Here is a 26,316-nt window from a genome sequence, read left to right as displayed (position 1 = left end):
TGAAATTGCGCTAAGCAAGCAGGGAGGGAAGGAAGCGTTAAACATGATCCCAGTCTCAGACTGCAAACCCCCAACAGGGGCTGGAGCATTTGAAGGACCAATATATCCTAAACAGTGACTCCAAACATCTAAATGGATACAAATGTTTAATCAATGAACTGGTAGGGGTATATATTGGAATAAAGAGGTTTTATGATATTCCAAAACATACCAATGTCACATAAAGTGCAGAGAGTCACTAAGTGAGAAGATGATGGAATAACACTTGTCCAAAGGACAGTAACAGTTTAAGGTGATCACAGATTTCAAGCCATGTAAATGCAATGCCCAAATAGAAGAGGGAAGGCACAGAACAGTCTTAATTGAATGCAGGTCTATTGCATTTGACTGTAATTATCAAATGTATCTATAGTATGACAACAAATATTGGTATTACATTCATGAGGGTAAAGACCGAGCAATACAGGGGGTACTGAATAAAAATTTGCAAAATAAGAGCAAAGTATCAGAGTAGTTGATAATACCTTGTCATGTAGCAGAACAGAGATGCAGCTAGTGTCTCCCAATGTAACAAGGAAATGAACGGAGAATGGCCGTTTATATCTGTTCTCCCATTAGAACTAGGTCGTGACAGGGATGGCAATTCAGGACAATTGTCCAATAGTGCTCCATGTGTGGCCCTCTGAGCTGGTGGCGCACCACGTGGCATCGCACACTCAGCCGCAGCTGGTCTCCAGCACACTCAGTCGCAGCTGGTCTCCATCATCCCGGGAGTCCGAATGCTGGGAGATGACGTCACCCAAATTGCCAAACAATTTGATCACGTGACAGCACAGCGCAATGCGTCACCCACCCACCGACACACGTTAGGTCTTATGGCCACCAGGAGGAACTCATGTGATGCCAGACCATGTTGATGCTGGCGTAGCCGCTATTGGCTTTCTGTGCTTAGTGCCCATTTCTCTTGTAAGCGGCAGTATAACCCTGGGTTGTTAACCAATCAAGAAAAAGGTTCCCTATGAATGCATTTCACACCATAGCAATAAGTTGCATTTTCCCAGCACTGAAAACACAGCACTGAAAACACAACAAAAACAAAATGCAACAAAGCGCTTTCAAATGCACATAAACCCAAGGTAAGGCAAACGAGGCAAACATGTAAAATACACACCAGTGCCTCACAACACATCATGAATCTGCAATGCACTGCTTTGCGTATGTGTGAACAGATGAGTCGTCGTATGAATGAGCCCTTAAACTGTCTCCTTCAATAGACTAAAAAAAAAAACAACAAAAAAAGTATTATAATCTGTATATTCACATTTCAAATGCATTTTCATTTGATTAATTGTTTACTGTGAAATAATGACAGTGGTTCCTAGTTGTTTCTTTTTTGTGTCCTTTTTAATACAATTTACATTTGCATTTTGTCAGATGTCTGTATAAACAGACCTATTGTATGTCTGTTAGTCATTTTAAATAAGGACCAATTTGCAAAAAATCTGATACCAATTTGGTGCTCGGAGGTATCCATAAAGTGCTATGAATTTGAGCAGTGGTCTGAATGTGCTGCCAGAATGACTGGCAGAGGTCCTAATGCATAGTGAGAAGTGGAGCTTTGAGGTAAGGAGACAAATAATGCCATTGAAGTACTTTGGCTTGGTCTCAGCAGTGTTGTGCCAGAGTGAACTGGATTTATTTCAATTGAAGCATAATGTTTATGTTTAGAAATTACTATTTCTTGTTGCTGTGTGAAATTTCTGTTTCTTCGCTTAAAATGGTGCTTTGATTTTGTAAAGAATAAATTATTTTTTAACTTTTTTTTTTCTAAATAGCAATTATGACCTATTAGCTGTTTGGCTAGGAATTGTTACAGGTTCAACAAGCATACAGTATGTATACAAGAGTTTTGGTGAACTTAGTTGTGTTTATATATCAATATATGTGCTGGAATGGGTCCTAGTGAAAGGCATAGCCTTGTTGTGTGCTAACAAATAGTCCCAGCACTCCTAGAAGACAGAGTTATAGATTGGTTGTTAGGAGTCTTTAAGGTGATCATGAACAATGCATACCGTCATTAGCAAACCTTGTGGAGACCAGTCACTTAGAAGCTTGAGGTCCTGTTTTGTGTTATATAGCCTGGTTGCTAGGCCTGGAGGTCTTATTGGGCTATATATAACCCAAATTAATGTGATCCTATGGCCCTGCTAACTTGAGATCCATGTGGAGGTCTTGGACAGTTTATAGCTCAATCTTTTGATTCCTCTACTGAATGGTGTTTGTAGCCTATTTGTAGACAGTCTAGTATATGGCCCTTATAAAGGGTAACCTCTAAGTTAAGTCTGAGCTTTACCTTTAGTTTTCAGTAGTTTTCCAGGGAAACGAAAGCTTTTATTCCAAGAATCCCAGTTATTACCTGAAACAGAAAGGGCACACAAATGCACCTTTCTGTTCAAACTACAGTGGATATGTATGATTTGTTCTGCTAAGCTTTAATCCAGTGCCTCTTTCCTACTGACAGCTGGTGACTGACAGTCACCACTCTTTGTTCAGAGAAGACAGAGAACTGAGCAAATAACAGTCTTGTTATCGCTCCATTCTCGATGTTAAAGTTGGCAGGGGACAACTGCAACATCACACTGATGCTACATCATGGAGGTGAGTTTGTTTTTTGTTCCTTTTAGAGTACCACACTTCTCCTTTAAAGAGGAGGTCCAGCCCCCCCCCCCCCCCACAAAAAATTTAAAGTCAGCAGCTACAAATAGTACAGCTGCTGAGTTTTAATATTAGGACACTTACCTGTCCAGGGAGCCTGCAATGATTGCACCCCAGCCAATCTTCGGATCGGCTGTCAGGTGCAGCTGCCGCCATTTCTGGTAAGGGAACCCGGCAATGAAGCCTTTCGTGCATGAAGCGCGCTGTGTTTTCTAATTGGTCCAGCAGTGGAGGAAGGAGGAGGGGGCAGAACTTCCGAGAGACTGTGCCGTGGCCAAATGTGACACTGGAGGGGGGGAGGAGACGGATAAGCGGAATTCCCACTTTTGAGTGGAACTCTGCTTTAAGGGAGGTTTTTTGTTTAGACTTATGTAATATTTGAAAATTGCTAAAAAAGAAGTGGCTGTGGAGTGTAAGTAGCCCACCAGGAAAATTGTAACTTTCTCTGTTTGTCCTTGTAAACATTATCACTGGTTCTAAAAGTAAGGAAAATCTACAATTTCAGTGGTCATTAGAACAGAAATAATGGCGAACTCTTCTAATGGGCGAACACTTGTTTTTGTGACAACTGTCTAAGAGGAGATTTCCTTCACTTCCTTTTGTATCTACAGGACAGGAAGTACAGAAATCCTTTGAATGGAATACGAATTTTAAGTATTCCCTAATAACTATTCCAAAATGGAAAAAAAAAAGTTTTGCCTTTAGATATACTTTTACAATGGGGAAAATAATTATATGATCCCCTGCAGATTTTGTAAGTTTGCCCACTTACAAAGAAATGAAGGGTCTATATTTTTTATCATAGGTGTATTTTAATGATAAAGACAGACTATCAACCAAAATTCCAGAAAAAACACATGATACAAATGTTATAAATTGAGTTGCAGTTCAGTGAGTAAAATACGTATTTGATCCCCAAGCGAAACATAACTTAGTACGTGGTGGAGAAACCCTTGTTGGCAAGCACAGAGGTAAGATGTTTCTTGTAGTTGGTTACCAGGTTTGCACACATCTCAGGGATTTTGGTCCACTCTTGTATACAGATCTTCTCTAAATCCTTAAGGTTGTCGCCTGGCAATTTGAAGTTTCAGCTCCCTCCACACATGTTCTATAGGATTAAGGTCTGGAGACGGACTAGGCCACTTCATGACCTTAATGTGTTTCTTCTTGAGACACTTCTTTGTTGCCTTGGTATGTTTTGGGTCAGTGTCATGATGCAAGACCCATCCATGACCCATCTTCAGTGCTCTGGCTGAGGGAAGAAGGTTCTCATCCAAGATTTTACAATACATGGCCCCGTCCATTGACCCCTCAATGTGGCAAAGTCGGCCTGTACCTTTAGGAAAGAAACAGCCCCAAAGCATAATGTTTCCACCTCCGTGCTTGACTGTAGAGATGGTGTGCTTAAGGTCATAGTCAGCATTTTGTTTCCTACAAACACAGCGAGTTGAGTTAATGCCAAAGAGCTCAATTTTGGTCTCATCTGACCACAGCACTTTCTCCCAATCCTTTTCTGTGCATGTGCCTTCTTGAGGAGGGGGACGTTGCAGACGCTGCAGGATTTCAATCCATGGCAGCGTATTGTGTTACCAATGATTTGTTTGGTGACTGTGGTCCCAACTGTCTTGAGATCATTCACAAGCTCCTCCCATGTAGTTCTGGGCTGATCTCTCACTATTTTTATGATCATCCTTACCCCATGAGACAAAATCTTGCATGGAGCTCCAGATCGAGGGCGATTGATGGTTATTTCGTGTTTTTTCCATTTGTGAATAATCGCTCCAACAGTTGTCTCCTTCTCACCAAGCTTCTTGCTGATGGTCTTGTAGCTCATTCCAGCCTTGTGCAGGTCTACAATCTTGTCCCCGTGACCTTTGACAGCTCTTTGGTTTTGCGCATGATGGTGAGATTTGAATGGAATAAAGAGATTATGTGGACAGGTGTCTTTTAAACAACATAATGAGCTGTCATTAGGAGCACCTTCTTAAATTAGCAGGATTAGTCTGTGTACCACATGAGCACATTCTGTAGCCAGTCTGTGAAAGACAGAATTATTGGTGGTTGGTAGGAGATCAAATATTTATTTTACTCACTGAACTGCAACCCAATTTGTAAAATTTGTACTGTGTGTTTTTTTCTGGATTTGTGGTTGATATTCTGTCTCTATCATTTAAAATACACCTATGAAAATAATTAGACTCTTAATTTCTTTGTAAGTGGGCAAACTTACAAAATCTGAAGGGAATCAAATAATTTTTTCCCCACTGTATATTTGTATTTTTTTCCTGATGGAGAAGCTGCTGAGTGGGCAAAGTGTGAATCAAGTGCTGTTATGCACCAGATTGCATGTGTTGTTTTGTTGCTGCAGCTTACAGAAATAATGGATTTGTTTCTAGGCAAACCTTTCCTGCTTTTGGCAAATCATACTTTTGTGGTTACTGTGGTAAATGGTTTGCACATAATAACACAGTCGGCTTATTGCAAAGGTAGCCATATCATGGGACATACAGATACCTGTTCACTTAGTGTTTTCTGCCACAAGATGGTGATGTTGCTTAGTTTGGGAAATCATTATCTAGTTATCTATAGTCTTTTTTTTTTTTTTTTTTGTCAGATTTTTATAAATCATTGGCACTTGCTCAAGAAGCACTAAAAGTTCAAGAAAGCTGTATTGCTTTTAACGTGTATTTATTATTTTTAGCAAAATGTGCTGAAAGCCAGGTGATAAGATTTACAATGCTATCTTTTACTATCTATCAACTGGCTACAAAATCCCTCCTGTTGACTAATAATTTCTATTGATATCAGTTTATCAAGAAGGAAACTGTAGCACTTATCTGCATTTTCCTTTCAGGTCATCGACTTAAAGCGGAATTCCACCCACATTTTAAACTTTTTGCCCCTGCGTTCATAACTACTGCACAATTTATCATATCTTTTTTTTTTTATCAGCGATATATGTAACTTATTTTTGCTGGCCAATGCTGTGTACCAGTACAAGGCAGGAAACAGAACCCATGTATATAATGAGTCACTATGGCTTTCCTGTGTACATATATCATTGCAAACTGATCAGGATTGCATTGTTCACCCACATTTTTCAACAAGTCCAAGAGCTTCCCCTTCATTGGAATTTTCATTGTACCTAGGGAATTTTTGTTTTAATAAACTATAATATTGTGTTACTTTCCAAATAAAGGATAATGCAAGATGCATCAATAGATTGGTCTTGTGGTATGGGTAGATGCAACAAATTTGCATTGCACTGAGAAATATTTCTCTTATGGTTAATTTACAGACATTCAATGAATTATTTGATGCCCACAAAACTGAAGCAGATATTTTTGCAGTTGTCTCCAAAGCTGAAGAATTTGAACAGATCAAGGTAAGGTGACATCTACTAAATGTGCACTTAACATAACGATTGATGATATTTATGTCTGTTAACTGGCCACTTAACTTGTCCATATCATGATTGGCTTAACCCATATCTAGATAATGCATGCGCCACCACAGAAGCAGCTATAGCGTATTCCTTTGAATCTGTGAATATATTGTCTATAGGCAACAAGTCCCCATGCTATTTATTGCTTTCTCCATTATTGTTACATTTATATATTTTTTTTTTTTTTTTTAGCTGAGCAGTGGTTCAACTCACTAAACAACCCTTTGTAGTCAAATCCTTCTCTTCACAATCTTCTCACCATTCCTGATACATGTAGGTGGCCTTTACCTGCTATAAAATTTGTGTGCCATCTGTACACTGCACTAGAATTTAGGACATTTCAACTGCTACAAGAGGAATTTGATCCTCCCACTATTTTTTTTTTTTTCTGCTGCCAACTTTGTCATGAAGTCCGGATGCAATTTGGAACTCTTAACAATCCATTACCACCTTTGAAAAGTCCTTAAAGTGGACTGTTAGGCTGGGTTTTAAAAATTGGTGAACAGGCCAGATTTTTAATGCAGAAGAGACATGCTTTGTCTTTAAAGTCTTACCTGCCTGTACAGTAAGCTGCACAAGTGCAGCTCACCGCACAAGTTTGGCAATGCGGAATCTGGCGGAACTCCTGCGCATGTACAGGAGTGATATAATTCCCACCTGTGCAATGACAGTTGCTGGCGATCCGGACTCTGAAGCCGGCCACCCGAAGATGTTAGCGGCTGACGGGGAGCTCTGAGGATGGCACATTGCTGGATTCTATGCGAAACCAGATACCACTAAATTCATTTCCATAAATTACTCTACACTTATCGCTGGCTTTAAACCTTGTTACCTAAAGTTTATCACAAATTTTCTTTGCCAGACCTCCAACTTACTGACCAAGATTGGCTAGAATTAGAATAAACCTTTCACCACAGCCACTTTACAACTGCCAGGTTACATAAAATGGGCCTGTGTCCAACAACTGTTTCCTTTCGGAGCTGTGGTAAAATAGCTCATTTTTTACATTGTTTTTATACCTGTCATCATGTCTAAAGCTTTTTACTGCTTTTACTTCCTCAGCTTTGGGACTTCCCAGTGTGTTAAACCCCCAAAGTTGTCTACAGGGTGGGTGTCTTTGGTGACTGGTTGCCAAATATAACAAACCATTATTATGTATCCCTTTGAGATATAGCAATAAGCATAATGTCATAATAAGACAGAGGCAACGTAGGACCAAAATCCAATTATAAGGAAGTATGCCACATATACTTGAGCAGAACTCTGGCATGGAAGAAAGAATAGGTTAAACTCAGTACACTGCATGTATCCTTTATTTTTATGCTATTAAAACAGTCCTATTAACATAAAGATGACCCCCCCAATCTGTTGAAACCAAGAAAAAAATGATCAATGCCAGTCTCCTGCTATACAAACTTAAGAAAAAATTGAGGTTTTTCATAAAATCTTGGAGTATTTTGAGCCTACATACACTTGCCAGAATTTTGAATATTGTAGACCAACAATATAATGGTTTTGCCATCATGCTTGATATGTAATACCCATCATGGGTTTTATTATATCCTTATTGACTTATTATAAAGTGACATAAAAGACTAATCTGGTTATCATATTATTTATGTATACTATGGGGTTGATTTACTCAAACTGGAGAGTGCAAAATCTAGTGCAGCTGTGCATGGTAGCCAATCAGCATCTAACTTCATCCTGTTCAATTAAGCTGTGTCAGAAAAAAAAAACCTAGAAGCTGATGGGTCTCAATTTCATGCTAGTGCAAACATATGTTGGATATATATATACAAAAATGTATATTTCTTTCTCGAACATCACGGGACACAGAGCCACAGTAATTACTGATGGGTTATATAGGTATCACTGGTGATTGGACACTGGCATACCCTATCAGGAAGTTCAACCCCCTATATAATCCCTCCTCCTTGCAGGGATACCTCAGTTTTTACGCCAGTGTCTTAGGTGATGGACGTGTAAAGATGTCCTGTGCTGAGCTCCAAAGGGAATATCCTAAGATCCTATACTGGGGCAAGCCAGGCGAACCGGATCCATTCAAATTGTCTTTTCATGGCCAAATTGAATGGTACCCGGGCCTCGTGTCCAAAGAAACGAGGTTTTACCCGTAATGCTTCTCTTTTTAGAGAGCTGGACCCCGCAGATCAGAAAATGGCTTTAAACTTCCTAATTTCTGGCGAGGTGCTTTACGGTCCCAGAACTGTTGGATCCCCCTATTCGTAGGGGGCCCCAGTCTCTGACGGTTTTTTCAAACGGAGCCCACCGTGAGAGGTGAAGATTGGGTCTGTGTAAACAGCACCCTGCAGCTGGATAAGGTAAGAGGAGATTCCACAGAATTTTTGAGTTCTAGTGGCTTTTCTCCTTTAAGGTAAATGCATGCTATGCCTATTGTAACCACCGGGGGCTGCCAAGAGCACAAACCTGCACATGCTGACTGTCTGTCTCAGTGTTTTTTCATCGCTGTTTATGTCCCAGCGTCTCAAGCCGGCTGCAAGGTAAGATGGAAGGGGGGATTTCTCATGTTTGAATGTTCCCCCCCAGGCTAGAGAGGGGCCACAGGGATCTAGAAAGTGCTTATACCACCCGGGCTCTGCGGCCTAATGGCCACCATCTCTGAAGATAGCCGTTTAGGCAGATCTTGCTACCAGCCTCTCTCTCTCCCCTCCTCCTCCCCCAGCCTTTCTCCAGAAGCATGACAGGAGAGTCGGCCAGCGCGGGAAGCACTCGTTTTTTCAAAACTCGAGGGGGGGGCAGTAGAGGAGGGGGCGGGACGTCAGCACAGGTGCTTAGACTCCCACTCAGGCCAGCTGCAGGCTATTAAAGGCACTCTGTACAGGTGCACACAGCCTTCTGAGAGACACAGACCTGACGGTCGCATGTAAGGTGGGACACAGGCATTCTCCTAGGCAGCATTTACTGAAGTAACACCAGACTGAGCATTGGGTAGCAAGGCTTTTAACCAGACTACATTGCTCAGCGGGCAGTGTTCATTTGTATACCTCACACCTTGTTGCTGTGCACTATGGGTAGAAGAGGTTCAAGCACCCCAGGAACCAGAGACACTAGGGGATCTCGTTCAGGTTCTGAGGGCCCCCTGTCGGCAGCATCCTCCCCCCCTAAAGATGGGCCAGGGACGGCTAGCCAGGGAGAGCCATCGGGGTCAGGGGCTACACCTGCTTCTGGCACTTCAGCCCCTGTATATATTACACAAGAGGTTTTTTCCTCAACCATTAATGGTCTAGAGGAAAGATTAATGGCCGTGATTACGTCTTCACTCAGTGGAAGAAAACGCACTAGGCTTTCCTCTGTTCCCCAGGGCCCTCAGACAGAGGAGCTCTGGGATAAAGGAGATGAATCCCTTTCAGAGGATCAGGATGAGATGGATGATTCCTCTTCGGAGGATTCAGGTGGAGAGGGACCCTCTGCGACTTCCCAAGAGGAGAAAGTCTTAGTGCAGATCCTCACTGGATTGGTCCGCTCCACATTTAAGTTGCCCATACCTGAAACTGCTAAAGAATCCTCTTCTGCTTTGGGTCACTGAAACCTTTCCAAGCAGCACATGCTTTTCCTGTTCATACTTTACTTGAAAAGCTCATTTATTCTGAGTGGGATCACCCAGACAAACGTTTTTTTTCCTCCGAGAAAGTTTTCAACACTTTATCCGATGGAAGAAAAGTTTATTAAAATGTGGGGAATACCGGCTATTGATGCCGCCATTTCCTCCGTAAATAATAGCCTGACTTGTCCTGTAGACAATGCTCAGATGCTCAGGGATCCTGTAGATAAAAGGATGGAATCCCTATTGAAGGATGTTTTTTCCTTAGCAGTATCAGTGGCCCAACCTGCAGTAGCAGCGATTGGAGTCTGTCAATACTTAAGAGACCATGTTAAGCAGGTCATCAAAGTATTACCTGAACAGCAGGCCCAGGGGTTTGCTAACCTTCCAGCGGCCTTATGCTTTGTGGTTGACACCATTAGAGATTCTATCGTGCAAACCTCCCGTCTTTCACTGGGGTTGGTGCATATACGTAGAATCCTATGGTTGAAAAATTGGTCAGGCGAAGCACCATGTAAGAAGCTACTGGCTGGGTTTCCATTTCGTGGTGCAAGGTTGTTTGAAGAGGACTTGGATAACTATATCAAGAGAATCTCTTGTGGGAAAAGCACTCTCTTACCTGTCAAGAAGAAGAGTAAGCGTCCCTCTTTCAAACGGACTCTTTCCCCAGCGCCGGGGGCTTCAGCCTCCAGGCAGTCTCGACGGCCGCCTCCATCGGGGTCCAGAGACAAGGGTCAACCCCAGGGACAAAAGAAGTCCTGGGGAAAGAAGCCTACTAGGCAAAACACTAAGACCTCTGCATGAGGGGGCGCCCCCGCTCACTCGAGTGGGGGGAAGACTGCGACAGTTCTCAGAGCTCTGGCAGGAGGACTTCCAGGACAGATGGGTAATCTCCACAGTAACCTTAGGGTACAAGCTGGAGTTTCAGGAATTCCCCTCTCCTCGGTTCCTCAGATCAAGTGTTCCCGGAGACCCAGAGAAAAAGCAGTCGCTCCTTCTAGCGTTAGAGCGACTTTTGTCGCAGGAGATCATTATGATAGTTCCCGCAAAGGACCAGGGATTGGGCTTCTATTCCAACCTTTTTACGGTCCAAAAGCCAAATGGGGATGTCAGACCCATTCTGGACTTAAGGGATCTGAACCGATTCCTAAGGATTCAATCCTTCCGCATGGAATCAATTCGAACAGTAGTTCCCACCCTGCAGGGAGGAGAATTTCTGGCATCAATAGACATCAGAGATGCATATCTGCATGTGCCCATTTTTCCTGCTCATCAGAAGTTTCTGCGCTTCGAGGTAGGAGGGCGCCATTTCCAGTTTGTGGCTCTGCCTTTCGGGATAGCCACTGCACCTCGAGTGTTCACAAAGATCTTGGCTCCTCCTCTGGCCAGATTAAGGGCTCAGGGTATAGCTGTCATAGCATACCTAGACGACCTGCTCTTGATAGACCGGTCGGTAGCCTCTTTGAATGGAAACTTGAGGACCACAGTCAGGTATCTAGAACACCTGGGTTGGATCCTCAACTTAGAAAAGTCTTTCCTAAAACCAGTAAGAAGACTGGAGTATTTAGGTCTGATTATAGATACAAGCCAGGAGAAAATATTTCTACCCCAGGCAAAGATCGCTGCTTTAAGAGAGCTGATTCTGGCAGTAAGGACCAAGAAGGGTCCCTCAGTCCGCCTTTGTATGAGGCAACTAGGGAAGATGGTGTCTTCATTCGAAGTTCCCTATGCTCAGTTTCACTCAAGAATGCTGCAACACAGTATTCTGTCGACCTGGAACAAGAAAGTTCAGGCATTAGACTTTCCGATGCACCTGTCGCATGCGGTGCGTCAGAGCCTCAATTGGTGGCTCATACCCGAAAACCTGCAGAAGAGGAAATCCTTTCTACCGGTTACCTGGACAGTGGTAACAACAGATGCCAGTCTGTCAGGTTGGGGAGCAGTTCTGGAACAGGCTGCGGTCCAAGGGGTATGGTCCAAGACAGAGAGGACCTTACCCATCAACATTCTGGAGATCCGGGCGATACATCTAGCTCTAAAAGCCTGGACTATCAGGCTACAGGGTTGTCCGGTCAGGATCCAGTCCGACAATGCCACAGCAGTGGCTTATGTCAATCATCAGGGAGGCACCCGGAGCCGAGCTGCTCAAAAGGAGGTGAACCAGATCTTAGCCTGGGCAGAGATGCATGTGCCATGCATATCGGCAGTTTTCATCCCGGGAATAGAGAATTGGAAGGCGGACTATCTAAGTCGCCAGCAGTTACTTCCAGGGGAATGGTCTCTGCATCCCGACGTCTTTTGGGCCATATGCCAAAGATGGGGGGTTCCAGATGTAGATCTCTTTGCATCCCGATTCAACAAAAAGATAGACAGATTTGTGGCAAGGACAAAAGATCCTCTTGCATGCGGGACGGATGCGTTGGTGATTCTGTGGCATCGGTTCTCACTGATTTACGCATTCCCGCCTATTCTACTATTACCACGACTCCTTCGCAGGATCAGGCAGGAAAGGAAGTTGGTACTTCTGGTGGCCCCCGCTTGGCCCAGAAGGACTTGGTATGCAGAAATAGTAAGGATGACAGTAGGTTCCCCGTGGACACTACCGGAACGCCCAGACCTGTTATCTCAAGGTCCAGTGTTCCATCCTGCCTTACAAACGCTAAATTTGACGGTTTGGCTATTGAGACCCACGTTCTGAAGAGTCGTGGGCTCTCAGGTCCTGTCATATCTACCTTGATTAATGCAAGGAAGCCAGCTTCCAGGATGATTTATCATAGAGTCTGGAAAGCTTATATAACCTGGTGTGAATCCAGAGGTTGGCATCCCAGGAAATATGTCATAGGTAGAATTCTTGATTTTCTACAATTAGGATTAGAGATGAAGCTGGCCTTGAGTACCATCAAGGGCCAGGTCTCTGCTTTATCAGTATTATTTCAGCGGCCACTTGCTTCGCATTCTTTGGTCCGAAACTTTATGCAGGGGGTGATGCGTCTTAATCCTCCGGTTAAAGCACCCCTAAACCCCTGGGACTTGAACTTGGTCCTGGCTGTGTTACAGAAACAGCCTTTTGAACCAATAAGTCAGATTCCTTTGGTCTTGTTGACAAGGAAGTTAATTTTTCTGGTGGCCATTTCTTCTGCTAGAAGAGTATCAGAATTAGCAGCTCTTTCCTGTAAGCAGCCTTATTTGATTATACACAAGGATAGAGTGGTACTACGCCCTCATCCTAGTTTTTTACCGAAGGTGGTTTCTGATTTTCATTTAAACCAAGACATTGTCCTACCTTCCTTTTTTCCAGATCCCTGTTCTCCGGAAGAGAGATCTCTACATTCGTTGGATGTAGTAAGAGCAGTTAAGGCCTATCTAGGGGCAACTGCTCAGCTCCGCAAGACGGATGTTTTGTTTGTGCTGCCAGAGGGTCCCAATAGAGGACAGGCAGCGTCAAAAGCTACCATTTCTAAATGGATTCGACAGTTGATCATTCAAGCTTACGGTTTGAAACAGAAGATCCCTCCGTTTCAGATCAGGGCACATTCCACAAGGGCTATTGGTGCTTCTTGGGCAGTGCATCACCGGGCCTCTATGGCTCAAATCTGCAAGGCCGCAACCTGGTCTTCAGTTCATACATTCACCAGATTCTATCAGGTGGATGTGAGAAGGCATGAGGATATCGCCTTTGGGCGTAGTGTGCTGCAGGCAGCGGTACAGGGTCCTCAGGTCTGATTGCAACCTACTTGGTCGTGGTTCCCCCCCCTCAGGTAGCATTGCTCTGGGACATCCCATCAGTAATTACTGTGGCTCTGTGTCCCGTGATGTTCGAGAAAGAAAATAGGATTTTTTAAAACAGCTTACCTGTAAAATCCTTTTCTTTCGAAGGACATCACGGGACACAGAGGTCCCGCCCCTCTTCTAATACACTATATTGCTTGGCTACAAAACTGAGGTATCCCTGCAAGGGGGAGGGATTATATAGGGGGTTGAACTTCCTGATAGGGTATGCCAGTGTCCAATCACCAGTGATACCTATATAACCCATCAGTAATTACTGTGGCTCTGTGTCCCGTGATGTCCTTCGAAAGAAAAGGATTTTACAGGTAAGCTGTTTTAAAAAATCCTATTATTTGCAAAAATTCATATAGTGTCCCAAAATGTGCCAAAAAAATAAAGTAGTGAAAGTATGAAAACATTTATTTGTGGTGAGATGAGTGTCCCAGCTAATTTAAAAAAAATCACCAAGTGCTTCCACCACCACGCGCTTCCACCACCACGCGAGTCCTTCACCAGTCTCTCTAGATCAAACACACCAAATAAATCAGCTGTTAAAATTATAAACCAGCGAATGAGCTCAATCTCTCTAGAAAGCTTCTTCAAAGTATTCGTCAGTCAGAGTCTCATACAGCCATTTGATATGTAGCAAGTGAGAGGAAAGAAAAGGGGAGGCTTTTCCTAGCGTAAAAAAACGTTTCAGCAGGCTTTATTTAAAATAAACAATTTGCACTCACTTGTTCTAAGTGCCTGACCGGCACTAGGGAATACACGCTTAGCTCAAAAGAGTCGTTACACCTCGGTTGTATCACACAACACGGACTCTGACCACTCCCTGTGATTACGTCAATGTCCCTGCCCGGACTCACGTTGTGTTGGAAGCACTTGGTGATTTTTTGAAAATTAGCTGGGACTCCTCTCACCACAAAGGAATCTTTAAATATTTTCACTACTTTATATTTGTTGGCACATTTTGGGGCACTATATGAATTTTTGTAAATATATACATTTTTGTATATATATAAAGTTTTATGAGAGTCAACTTTGTGGTGATTATGGACTACTATAGAAACACCAACATATGTTTGCACTAGATATTTTTATAGTCTTTACACAGCATTTTTTGCACAGTATTGGTTTGTACTAATAGTTTTGCACAGTAGATATTTACTTTTCAGTAGATTATTAGTTATGTTATATTCATAGTATAGCACTGAATATTTTGTATGGTGTAGAGGACTTGCGCTAATCTCTCGTTCACCCATTTAATTACTTGTGGTATCGTCAATGATTAGGAAAACTGCAGTCCATTTAGATTATTGCATGCACATTCTGATCTATGGCACTGTTATTTTGTTATATCATCTATGCAGAGCCACACCAGATTTTGTGCTCACCAGTTTTAGTAAATCACCCCAATTTCTTTCAATTTCTTTATAGAAAACTCAATACATACACTATATTTTCAAAAGTATTGGGATACCTACCCTTAGACGCACATGAACTTTAATGGCATCCCAGTCTTAAGGGTTCAATATTGAGCTAGCCCAGCCTTTGCAGCTATAACCACTTCAACTCTTCTGGAAAGGCTGTCCACAAGGTTTAGAAGTGTGTCTATAGGAATGTTTGACCATTCTTCCAGAAGCACATTTGTGAGGTCAGGCACTGATGTTGGGCAAGAAGGTCTGGCTCGCCGTCTCCGCTCTAAATTATCCCAAAGTTGTTCTATTGGGTTGAGGTCAGGCCAGTCAAGTTCCTCCACCCCAAACTCGCTCATCCGTGTCTTTATGGACCGTGCTTTGTACACTGGTCCAATTAATTTGGTGGAGGGGGGATTATGGTGTGGGGTTGTTTTTCAGGGGTTAGGCTTGGTTCCAGTGAAGGGAACTCTTAAGGCATAAGCATACTAAGACATTTTGGACAATGTCATGTTCTCAACTTTGTGGGAACCGTTTGGGGATGGTCCCTTGCTGTTCAAACATGACTGCGCACCAGGGCACAAAGCAAGGTCCATAAAGACATGGATGAGCAAGTTTGGGTTGGAGGAATACAGAAAAGCTTGAAACAAAATTCTTAGTTTGTTATAAAATTTTGCAATTTTTTTAATTTTTTTTCATAAATTTAGGCCAAAATGTATTCTGCATTTGCTTGGTAAATCAGTGTATATTATTTGCCTTTGTGTCAGATAGTCCTACAAACTATGGTATAGATATTTGAAAATGGATCAACCCTGATGTAATGAGTGCCTATTTCAATTCTTGAGGCCATAAAATGCCAGGACGGTATAACCCCCCCCCCAAATTACCTGTTTTTAGAATGTAGGCATTCCAAAGTAATAAGAGGCATGGGGAGTTTTTTGGAGTTGTATTTTTTTGTCACAATTTTTTTGAAAATTGAGAAATGTTTTTTTTTGTTTTTTTTTTAACAAGTTATTTCTCAAATGTAGTATAGACATACTTAGAATTACACCCCAAAACACACTCTGCTTTCCCTTCCAAGTATGGAGATGGAGCATCTTCAGTTGTTCTAGAGGCATACATTACATCTAATTTCCTGACCTTCACAATTTTGGGGCCCTGGAGCACTAGGACAGTAGTAACCATAAACCCATAAAAAACCCATAAAATTACCCAATTTTGGAACACAAACAAGGTACTTTCTGAATGGCATAGTGGGTCTTTTGAAAATGTCATATTTTACTACAAGTTTTTTGGAAAATTCAAGAAAGAAAATAAAAATGTGTTTTTTTTTTTTGTTTTGTTTTTTACACAGAGTTGTCAATTAAGATCTTCCTAACACACAGCATCCAGTAGGTATACTTAGAATTACAACACACACTCTGCTACTCCCCCCAAGTATGGCTAAACTACGTGGGTGAGACTTTTTCACAGCCTAGCCACATGAAGGGGCTCAAAATCCAAGGAGCACCTTCAGGCTATCTTGGGGCATAAATTATGCATCTAATAGTGATCCAGGACACACTAACTGGTGTGGCAGTGATCAGGGACACTGTAACTGGTATGGTGGTGATTAGAGATAATATGACTGGTGTGGTGGTGATCAGGGACACTGATATTGGTGTGGTAGTGTCCAGAAACACTGTAACTAGTGTGGCGGTAATCAGCAAACTGTAATTGGTATTACAGTGATCAGGGACACTGTGAATGGTGTGGCGCTGATCAGGGACACTGTAACTGTTGTGGCATTGATTTGTGACAATATGACTGGTGTGGCGGTGATTAGGGACACCAACTGGTGAAAGTATGTTTTTTTTTTTTTTTTACATACTATCACCATAACAGTGCACTGTGATTGTTCGCTGTAATCAGCAATCAGTAAGATTGTTCAATGGTTTAATTTGTGAAACTTCATTTACGGTAATGCTGTGATTGGTCACAGCTGTCACATGGTACGAGACCGCTGTAGATGGCCCTGGTATTATGTGATTGCTGTCACCAATCACAGAGTTCACACAGTAGTAAACAATGACAGCCTTGTTTACTATCCAACTGTGACTGCTGTGATTGGTCATGGCACTCACATGGTACCAGGTTTAACGATCGGTAATCTGCTGTGTCCGGTGGACACATCAGTCACAGATCCTGCCACTGTGCACTCGTGACACAGTTCCTGTCCAGCTGTAAATAGGTAGTGACCAGACAGGAGGTGGTTAATGGCAAAGCAGTGGATGCTTATGTCTGTCATGCCATTTATAAATGGCACTGCAGAGATCACCTTTGGGCAGCCAATGCACCTTTTAATGGCAGTGAGACAAGCATGGCTTGTTTCACAGATACAGTGGACATGAGTCAACCTGAGCCGACCAATCACAGCAAACACAAATGTAGACAGTGTAGTGTTTACATTGTAGAGCCCACCCTTCCCCTTACAATAGAGGAAGGAGGAATAATGAATGAACTAGTTCCAGATCAGCAGATCTCAAGGATTTGAGTTAATTGTGATCCTTGTTCTGCCTCTGCAGTGACCTTTATATTCCCCCCCCCCTTAATTTGCCTTATTTTGCACATCTCTACATAAACCCACTGGTATTTCCTTCTTCCCACTGTTTGTAACCTGTACGTTAACCTGTTCACCTCCTGTTCCCTTTATGCATGACCCTGTAAATATGATATAGTGCACCATTAACAAACTCTATGTTTTAACCCCTCAGTGCCAGAATGTGTCTGACTTAAAAAAAGAAAAAAACTATGGGAAAAAATATTAACTTAAGGTGTCTACTTCCCAAAATGGAAACGTCTTGGGGGTTTTCATACTATCCTAGCATTTTATTTGCAATGTTTTTCTAACAGAATCTAAGAACAACTGTTGTTTTTATTTTGAAATGTTTGTTTTTTGTTTTTTTGTTTTTGTTTAGACAGTAAAAAAAAGTTGTGGTTAGTAAATACCACCAGAAGAAAGCTTTATCTTTCTCATTAAAATTCTACTGTATAAAACTAATTTGGGTACATGACGGAGTAACTCAAAGCGCAGAAAATTTTAAGCAGTAAATTTTTTTTTTTTTAATTATCTCAAAAAACAGCTGCCCCTCATTCAGAAAAAAAACATAACTTATTAAAGTTGTGTTAACAAGCTGATAACCTTGATGAGTGCCAGCATCCATGGCAAATCCACAACCATATATACAGAACTGTCCCCTAGAACCAAGTGATTTTTTTTTAAGCAGATCTGGGGTTAATTGCACCTCACCTCTCCCCAAAGTCATAAAGGATTAAAAAGATGTGATTTACTTACCTTGATTGCTTTGGGATTCCCTAGCAGTTGGTCATATGATGGAATGCCACTGTTGCTTGATCTCCAGTGAGGAGAGTGAACAGCCAAGTAAAACAACTGTCAGAAGTACTGTATTACCGGGCTCATCTCCAGAGCTTGTATAACAAATAGGCTTCTGTCCATGTGACAGGCTGCCTTGAGAGCATAGGATAGCAGCTTATCCATCCAAAGTATTCTAATTATTTTTTACCTTACATAACCATAAAGCCAAACTCAGGGCAAATTGAAAAATCAACAAACATGCAGCTACAGTGGGAAAAATAATTATTTGATCCCCTGCAGATTTTGTAAGTTTGCCCACTTACAAAGAAATGGAGGGTCTATAATTTTTTTTTTATCATAGGTGTATTTTAAATGATAGAGACAGAATATCAACCAAAAATCTATACAAATGATACAAATGTTATAAATTGAGTTGCAGTTTAGTGAGTAAAATAAGTATTTGATCCCCAAGCGAAACATGACTTTGTACTTGGTGGAGAAACCCTTGTTGGCAAGCACAGAGGTAAGATGTTTCTTGTAGTTGGTTACCAGGTTTGCACACATCTCAGGAGGGATTTTGGTCCACTCTTCTTTACAGATTTTCTCTAAATCCTTAAGGTTTCTTAGCTGTCTCTTGGCAACTCAAAGTTTCAGCTCCTTCCATAAATTTTCGAAAGAATTAAGGTCTGGAGACTGACTAAGCCACTCCATGACCTTAATGTGCTTCTTCTTGAGCCAGTCCTTTGTTGCTTTGGCGGCATATTTTGGGTCATTGTCATGCTGGAAGACCAATCCATGACCTATCTTCAGTGTTCTGGCTGAGGGAAGAAGGTTATCATCCAAGATTTTAACAATATATGATAGAGCTGCACAATTAATCGTTAAAAAATCGTGATCTCGATTCACCTCCCCTGACGATCTCTCCTGCTGAGTTTGACGATTCTTTCATATAAACAAGTGGAGAGATTATCTGCTCACTCAGCTGTCAAAAGAAAACATCCAGGCATTCTGCCAAGTTTAGAACTTGAAACATTGTATCTAACTTCCTTCTTAGATCAAAGGGATAGAACTTCTCTGTGTAAACAAATAACCTGGGCAATCTGCCAAGCTTTAAACAACCTGTAAATGCAGGAAGTTTAACCACTTAAAGTCTAAATCTTTTTCTGACACTTCCTTCTTAAGTTAAAATCAATATTTTTTGCTAAAAAAAATTACTTGGAACCCCCAAACATTAGAGATAATATATATATATATATATATATATATATATATATATATATATATATATATATATATATATATATATATATATATATATTTATTTATTATAATATTTTATAATATGGAATAAAATGGCAATTGCTGCAATATTTTATGTCGCACTGTATTTGCCCAGCAGTCTTTCAAATGCAATTTTTTGGGAAAAATACACTTCAATAAATAAAAAAAAAGAAACAGTAAAGTTAGCGCAATTTTTTTTGTTTTAATGTGAAAGATGATGTTACGCCGCGAGAATCGTGAGAGAATCGTGATCTATCCTCTAAGCAAAAAAATCGTGATTCTCATTTTAGCCAGAATCGTGCAGCTCTAATATATGACCCTGTCTATTGGGCCCTCAATGTGGCAAAGTCAGCCTGTACCTTTAGGAGAGAAACTGCACCAAAGCATCATGTTTCCACCTCCGTGCTTGACTGTAGGGATGGTGTTCTTAGGGTCATAGTCAGCATTTTTCTTCCTCCAAACATGACGAGTCAGGTTAATGCCAAAGAGCTCAATTTTGGTCTCAAATGACCACAGCACTTTCTCCCACTGCTTCTCTGAATCATTTAGATGTCCATTGTCATGACTGTACATGTGCCTTCTTGAGAAGGTGGACTTGCCGTGTTTGGAGGAAGAAAAATGCTGACTATGACCCTAAGAACACACAGTCAAGCACGAAGGCGGGGCTGTTTCTCTGCTAAAGGTACAGGTCAACTTTGCCACCTTGATGAGCCAATGGATGGGGCCATGTAAAATCTTGAATGAAAACCTTCTTTCCTCAGCCAGAACACTGAAGATGGGTCATGGATGGGTCTTTCAGCATGACAGTGACCCAAAACATACCACCAAGGCAACAAAGGAGTGGCTCAAGAAGAAGCACATTAAGCTCATGGCGTGGCTTAGCCAATCTCCAGACCTTAATCCTATAGAACATTTATGGAGGGAGCTGAAACTTCGAGTTGCCAAGTGACAGCCAAGAAACCTTAAGGATTTAGAGAAGATCTGTAAAAAAGTTTAGACCAAAATCCCTCCTGGGATGAGTGCAAACCTGGTCACAAGGGTTTCTCCACCGTGTACTAATTTGCTTGGGGATCAAATACTTATTTTACACCTATGATAGAAATTATAGACCCTTCATTTCTTTGTAAGTGGGCAAACTTACAAAGTCTGCAGGGGATCAAATAATTATTTTCCCCACTGTATATATATATATATATATATATATATAACTCCCAATCATACCCCACTCATACCCAATCATACCCACACACAAAACCCAAAAAAAAAGGGGGGAGGGAAAAAAAAGGAAAACCCCACAAGGGGTATCCCCACTCTCCCCCCCCCCCCGCACCCCTATGTTTCCCTCTATAATGTCAGTGAGGCCCCATACTCTCCCCAGACTTGCCAAGAGGTTATGATCTGTTTTTTTAAACCTGCTTCCAGAACCAATCTCTCTTCCAGTGACCGCATCTCGTCCATCTCACACACCCATTCTTCAATAGAGGGCTCTAGTCCGCTTTTCCACTTCCTGGCTATGATTGTATGAGCTGCTGTTAGGAAATGTTTTAAAATACCCTTTTTTATATTTTTCACCGATCCCGGGATCATAGATAGTACTGATATACATATATCCGGCGGTATGTTGATTCCTGTCACTGCCATATATACTCTAAATATTTCCCTCCAGAAATTCTGGACCCTCTGACAATAGTACCATATATGTGACATTGTACCCCTTGCACCCCGACACCTCCAACATACATCTTCATTTTCTACATCTTGTGCATATCAACTGGACATCTATACCACCTTGCTAATATCTTAAAATTTCTCTCTTGATGTCTATAGGAGATCGATAACTTATGCGTTAGTATTATTGCTTTTTCACATTTTGCTTTAGGGATAGTTATCCCCAGTTCTTCCTCCCATCTTTTTATATAAGTTACCTCCTGTTCCTTGTTTTTAGAGATTAAGTATCTATATACCTTGGATAGGGTATGCGTTGTTTTTTTTTCTTGTAAGAGCATTTTTTCCATTTCTGTCAGAGGTCTATCTATCACATCCTCCTTCGTCAGAGAGAAGATATACTCCTGTAGCTGTCTAATGTAGCCTGCATTATGAAACCAATCCACAATCCTGGTTATAAAAAACGATTTAAGATAGACCGATAAATCTGGTAGGGCCAATCCTCCTTTTTTAATCTAGTTAATACTTCTCTACTGATTCTGGCGGGTTTACATTTCTACATTTTAGGTAGTGCAGCATTTCAGTTCATTCAGTCACAGATTGGAATCCTTCTGTAAATTTGCTTAAAGCACTATTGAAGTTTAAAACCGCTAAACACAATCCAGGTGCATCAAAACAAAAGGCATTTAAAGTTTTAGTTTGTTTTCTTTAAAAATCAGCCACAGGTATGAGTAAGAATGTAGTGGAGTAGAAACGCCTGTCCCTTGGCAGCACACTACATAGAAAGAGCTTTGCTCTCTGTGAAAAAGTATTGGCTTCTCTCCACACATCCCCTGCTGAATCAGACCTGTACAGTAGCTCTACAATCAGCAAACCTTATGCTCCCTGGTGATTGGAAAGCTCTTGCTCGGACTGCAGAGAGAGCACTGCTTCCACACAAAGAGCAAGAGACCTTCTTTACTGGATGCCGGCAAGGGACTAGCTTTTACTCCACTACACACTAAGAAAATAAAAAATACACATTTGTTCTCAAGAATAAATGCTTTACTCTGCCTTCACTAAACCATGATCTGTTCTGCTATAAGCTGTTTAAAATACAAATCTGGTTTTGGCATTTGACAAATAAAAATTAATCTCCATCCAAAGGATCCTGCGTTAGTTTAAACATGTTCAAAATCCAGTTCCTCTGTGATGTACAAAACCTTACTGCCCGTGTGAGTCCAATCTTTCTTCATTTGTGCTTCACACGCTCTTCCTCAAAGACACTGCAGCTCCTAATCGGAGGGTTAGAGCAGCAGAAGCGGTGCTGTCAATCCAGAAAGCAGTGGGGCAGCCTACCTGTGGCCAGCTGCAGATCGATAAACTATAGACTTGTGAATCATCAATGACAATGATGATAGCCATACCACTAGGTAAAATCTTATCACAGTCCTATCGTAGGCCAAAAAAGAACATCACCCCAAAAGACTATAGGACAGTGTTTCTCAAACTGTGTGCTGCGGGAGAATTGCAGGTGTGCCGTGGGATATTTCGGGGAGCCGTCAGCAAAAACGCCAATCTGCAAGTCTGCAGTGGTTGGAGCGCAGCGTGACATGCAGTGCCCGCCGGAAAGTGGATCACCGGGAGGAAATTACACATTTTCAGAGCATGCACGATAGTAGTCCATACTAGAGGGGCCGCAACGCTCCTTTCTGCTTTCTCAAGAGAGCGCGAGCCCTGTATCTGTGTACCAACTTCTGTCTGTACCAACTTCACCAGCACCACGGAAGCACCTACAGCAGGAGTATTGAATTAAAATTCACTGAGGTCCGGTCAGTAAAATTTTCTTCCAGCTGAGGTCCGAATATTATATCGGTACCCGCGGCGCATTTTCGCATGTGCCAAGCTGCATGGTGCTGCAGCGATTTTGGAAAAAAAGGTCAAGGACTTCTTTCTCTGTGTCTTTTGGGGGTAGTGTAGCCCATTAAAATGGGCTGACCTACCCACGATGTGTGCACCTAAGGCACATGCACAGATCTGAACCCATTCTTACATCAGCGTCCTCAATCCCCACTGCACATCACAGTCCCCTCCCTCTTCACATCAAGATCCCGTCTTCATGAGTGTCCTCAGCTCCCCCTTTACATCACCCCCCTCTACCCCTTTCACAGTAATGTTCTCACACTTCCTTAACATCAACCCCCAACAGTACTGTTCTCTACCCCTATTTACATCATCCCCCACATTATCTCACATTACTGTCTACGTTACATTTCTCAGGCTTCCCACATCACAATCCTCAGCCTCCCCCAATTTAAATTGTCAGCCCCCCATTTAAATTGTCAGCCTCTCCCCCAATTTAAATTGTCAGCTTCCACTTTAATGTCCTCAGCGCCCCCACACACACATTACAGTCCTCAGTCCACCACATCACGTTCTCAGCTGCCCCACCTTCCAGTCCTCAGCCCAACACATCATGTGATCAGCCCCCCACATTACAGTTCTCAGCCCCGCACATCACAGTCCTCAGCCCCCCATATCACAGTCCTCGGCTCCCCACATCACAGTCCTCAGTTCCCCACATCACAGTCCTCAGTTCCCCACATCACAGTCCTCAGTTCCCCGCATCACAGTCCTCAGCTCCCTGCATCACAGTCCTCAGCTCCCACATCATGTTCTCAGCCCAACACTTCACAATCCTCAGCCCCCACATCACATCCTCAGCCCCCCACATCACGTCCTCAGCCCCCCACATCACGTCCTCAGCCCCCCACATTACAATCCTCAGCCCCCCACATCACAGTCCTCAGCTCCCCACATCACAGTCCTCCGCTCCCCACATCACAGTCCTCAGCTCCCCACATCACAGTCCTCAGCTCCCCACATCACATCCTCAGCCCACCACTTCACAGTCCTCAACCCACCACTTCACAGTCCTCAGCCCACCACTTCACAGTCCTCAGCCCACCACTTCACAGTCCTCAGCCTACCACTTCACAGTCCTCAGCCCCCCACATCACGTCCTCAGCCCCCCACATTACAATCAGCCCTCCACATCACAGTCCTCAGCTCCCACATCATGTTCTCAGCCCACCACTTCACAGTCCTCAGCCCCCCACATCACGTCCTCAGCCCCCCACATCACGTCCTCAGCTCCCCACATTACAATCCTCAGCCCCCCACATCACAGTCCTCAGCTCCCCACATCACAGTCCTCAGCTCCCCACATCACAGTCCTCAGCTCCCCACATCACATCCTCAGCTCCCCACATCACATCCTCAGCCCACCACTTCACAGTCCTCAACCCACCACTTCACAGTCCTCAGCCCACCACTTCACAGTCCTCAGCCCACCACTTCACAGTCCTCAGCCCCCCACATCACGTCCTCAGCCCCCCACATCACGTCCTCAGCCCCCCACATCACGTCCTCAGCCCCCCACATTACAATCAGCCCTCCACATCACAGTCCTCAGCTCCCCACATTACAATCCTCAGCTCCCCACATCACAGTCCTCAGCTCCCCACATCACAGTCCTCAGCTCCCCACATCACATCCTCAGCTCCCCACATCACGTCCTCAGCCCACCACTTCACAGTCCTCAACCCACCACTTCACAGTCCTCACCCCCCCACATCACATCCTCAGTCCCCCACATTACAATCCTCAGCCCCCCACACAACAGTCCTCAGCTTCCCACATCACAGTCCTCAGCCCACCACATCATGTTTTCAGCCCCCACATCACGTTCTCAGCCCCCCACATTACAGTACTCAGCCCACCACATCACGTCCTTAGCCCACCACTTCACAGTCCTCAGCCCACCATATCATGTCCTCAGCTTTCCACATCACATCCTCCGTCCCCCACATCACGTCCTCAGCTCCCCACAGCCCTCAACATTACAGGCATCAGCCCCCCATATTACAGTCCTCAGCCCCCCACATCACATCCTCAGCTCCCCACATCATGTTCTCAGCCCACCACTTCACAGTCCCCAACCCACCACTTCACAGTCCTCAGCCCCCACATCACATCCTCAGCCCCCCACATCATGTCCTCAGCCCCCCCACATTACAATCCTCAGCTCTCCACATCACAGTCTTCAGCTCCCCACATCACGTCCTCAGCTACCCACATCACGTCCTCAGCCATCCACTTCACAGTCCTCAGCCCACCACTTCACAGTCCTCAGTCTACCACTTCACAGTCCTCAGCCACCACTTCACAGTCCTCAACACACCACTTGACAGTCCTCAGCACACTACTTCACAGTCCTCAGCTCACCACATGATAGTCCTCAGCCCACCACTTCACAGTCCTCAGCCCCCCACATTACAATCCTCAGCCCCCCACATCACAGTCCTCAGCTCCCCACATCACAGTCCTCAGCCCACCACATCATGTTTTCAGCCCCCCACATCACGTCCTCAGCCCCCCACATCATGTCTTCAGCCCCCCACATCATGTCCTCAGCCGCCCACATCACATCCTCAGCCGCCCACATCACATCCTCAGCCCACCACTTCACAGTCCTCAGCCCACCACTTCACAGTCCTCAGCCCACCACATCAAATCCCTAGCCCACATCACCTCCTCAGCTTTCCACATCCTCAGCCCCACACATCACCTCCTCAGCTTTCTGCATCACATACTCAGCCCCCCCACATCACCTCCTCAGCCCCCCCACATTACAGTCCTTGACTCCCCACAGCCCTCAACATTACAGCCATCAGCCCCGCACATTACAGTCCTCAGCCCCCCCACATCACGTCCTCAGCCCCCCACATTACAGTCCTCAACCCCCACATCATGTCCTCAGCGCACCACATCACAGTCCTCAGCCCACCAGATTACTGTCCTCAGCCCACCACATCACATCCTCAGCCCCCAACATTCTAGTCCTCAGCCCCCAACATTACAGTACTCAGCCCCCCACATCACAGTCCTCAGCCCCCCACAACACAGTCCTCAGCCCCCACATCACGTTTGCAGCCCCCCACATCATGTTCTCAGCCCCCCACATTACAGTCCTCAGGCTCCTACAACTTTAATTTCACCAGCCCTAAATATCTCTGTCCTCAGCGCACACATTCCTTAGCTCCTCTTA

General features: G+C 43.5%; 1 protein-coding gene across 2 annotated transcripts in view; it reads left to right on the top strand.

The window, feature by feature from the left end:
• ASCC3 (activating signal cointegrator 1 complex subunit 3) overlaps positions 1 to 26,316 on the top strand; it is a 1,208,179-nt gene that overhangs the window by 857,426 nt on the left and 324,437 nt on the right. For both annotated transcript variants that reach the window (XM_073626995.1, XM_073626996.1), the window contains exon 19: positions 6,014 to 6,100. In XM_073626995.1, coding sequence (XP_073483096.1) covers positions 6,014 to 6,100 — 87 coding nt within the window. The remainder of the gene's footprint in view (positions 1 to 6,013; positions 6,101 to 26,316) is intronic.

This window comes from Aquarana catesbeiana, linkage group LG04 (assembly GCF_042186555.1).
Source record: "Aquarana catesbeiana isolate 2022-GZ linkage group LG04, ASM4218655v1, whole genome shotgun sequence".
Taxonomy (NCBI): Eukaryota; Metazoa; Chordata; class Amphibia; order Anura; family Ranidae; genus Aquarana; species Aquarana catesbeiana.
The sequence above is the reverse complement of the archived record's forward strand: the minus strand, read 5'-3'. Positions and strand labels throughout refer to the sequence as shown.